The sequence below is a fragment of the Blennius ocellaris genome, assembly GCF_963422515.1.
Source record: "Blennius ocellaris genome assembly, chromosome: 16".
Taxonomy (NCBI): Eukaryota; Metazoa; Chordata; class Actinopteri; order Blenniiformes; family Blenniidae; genus Blennius; species Blennius ocellaris.
The window spans coordinates 1,707,939-1,709,362 of NC_137665.1; the positions used below are offsets into that span (position 1 = coordinate 1,707,939).

The 1,424-nt window shown below is 55.7% G+C and overlaps 1 protein-coding gene across 1 annotated transcript in view; it reads left to right on the forward strand.

Annotated features, from left to right (window-relative positions):
• plppr2a (phospholipid phosphatase related 2a) overlaps positions 1-329 on the forward strand; it is a gene marked incomplete at both ends in the record, with an annotated part of 40,811 nt that extends 40,482 nt beyond the window's left edge. Inside the window, one exon of the mRNA XM_080511856.1 lies at positions 138-329. Coding sequence (XP_080367982.1) covers positions 138-329 — 192 coding nt within the window. The remainder of the gene's footprint in view (positions 1-137) is intronic.
• Positions 330-1,424: the final 1,095 nt, after the last annotated feature.

A 1,424-nucleotide genomic window follows, 5' to 3' on the forward strand; every position in this document is an offset into this window, starting at 1 on the left:
CTTTCACCGCCGGCAATCTCGTCACTTGAGGGAGCAACTTTACGAAAACGTGAGAACGAACCTAGATCCCAGACACAAACCTTCGCTTGCCAGTGCAAAAGTTCTGACGTAAGCAATTCGGTCGTCTGGTGTTTAAGCGGTACAAATCGTTCGCGTTTCGAGTCACTTTTGGAGGGCGAAACTTCGTAGAAACACGCGGGGAGACGTTTGGATCCGCCGGAAAAATGGAATTTATCTCTGAACCGTACCTGCAGACGCACATCGTCCACATCCGACACCCTTTCTGTCCGGCAACCGCCAACATGGCCGACGTCACGTCTGTGAGTTGACCGTGATCGGAGGCAGCTGAACCCCCCCCCCCCTCCCCTCACCTCCCCCCCTCCCCCACCCTCCCCCACCATCCCCCTTATACTCCCGCCTCTGCAATAAAGCAAACAGAGACAATAGACCCCCGCATGAATACGTATGTCTTGGGCTAATTTCCTCCTCGATGGGTCACTCCGTGACAATTACCCTGCGATGTTTACCCAGACAAACAAAACGGGTCTGGTGCAGGGATCTGAGAGAGAGAGAGAGAGAGAGAGGGGGGGGGGGGAGGGGGGAGGAGAGGGGCTGCAGGTAGGGAGGACGGAGGGTGGATGTCGGGGTGGATGGTGGGACAGAGGGAGGGAACCACAGAGCAATAAGAGCCTCTCATTAGGGCCCAGTCTTTATCGGCGCTCCGGGGAGACGTGGCAGATGAGACGGGGCGGGAGCGCGAGGCCAGGCGGAGAGCAGGGCTCAGATTAGGATCCTCGTCGCCGCGATAATCACTGTTTGTCATCCGGTCGCACCTGTGGTCGATGCAGATGGGCGAGCTTGTCGGCGCAAGGATCCAGTGTGTGTGCGTGCGTGCGTGCGTGCGTGCGTGCGTGTGTGTGTGTGTGTGTGTGTGCGTGGCAGGTGCGCACGTGAAGCGCGAGCGCCGGACGCGTTGAGAATGAACAAATAGATAAAGATAGAATTAAATAAATAAGTAACAATCGCATGCATTGCTCTCGGTGCCTGGCAACCCCGGATCTCTCCGTTGCCGTGGAAACAGTTGCTACTGAATGTGAGGTGATTGGCAACCGTGACAACGAGGAGGGAATAACATTTGACCCCGCTCGCTGACGGTGTGTGTGTGTGGGGGGGGGGGGGCAAGTTGAATGGGGGAGGGGGATTTTTTTTTTCTTTTTTTTGAGGGGGGGGGGGTGTATAGTGTGTGTGTGTGTGTGTGGTGGGGGGGGGGGCAATCAGATACAAGCATGTTTTCGAAAACCGGGGTCTGAAGCTGCTTTTATGCTCACTCTTTCCTTAACACACACACACACACACACACACACACACACACACGCACACACACACACACACACACACACACACACACACAACCTCAACGCTTT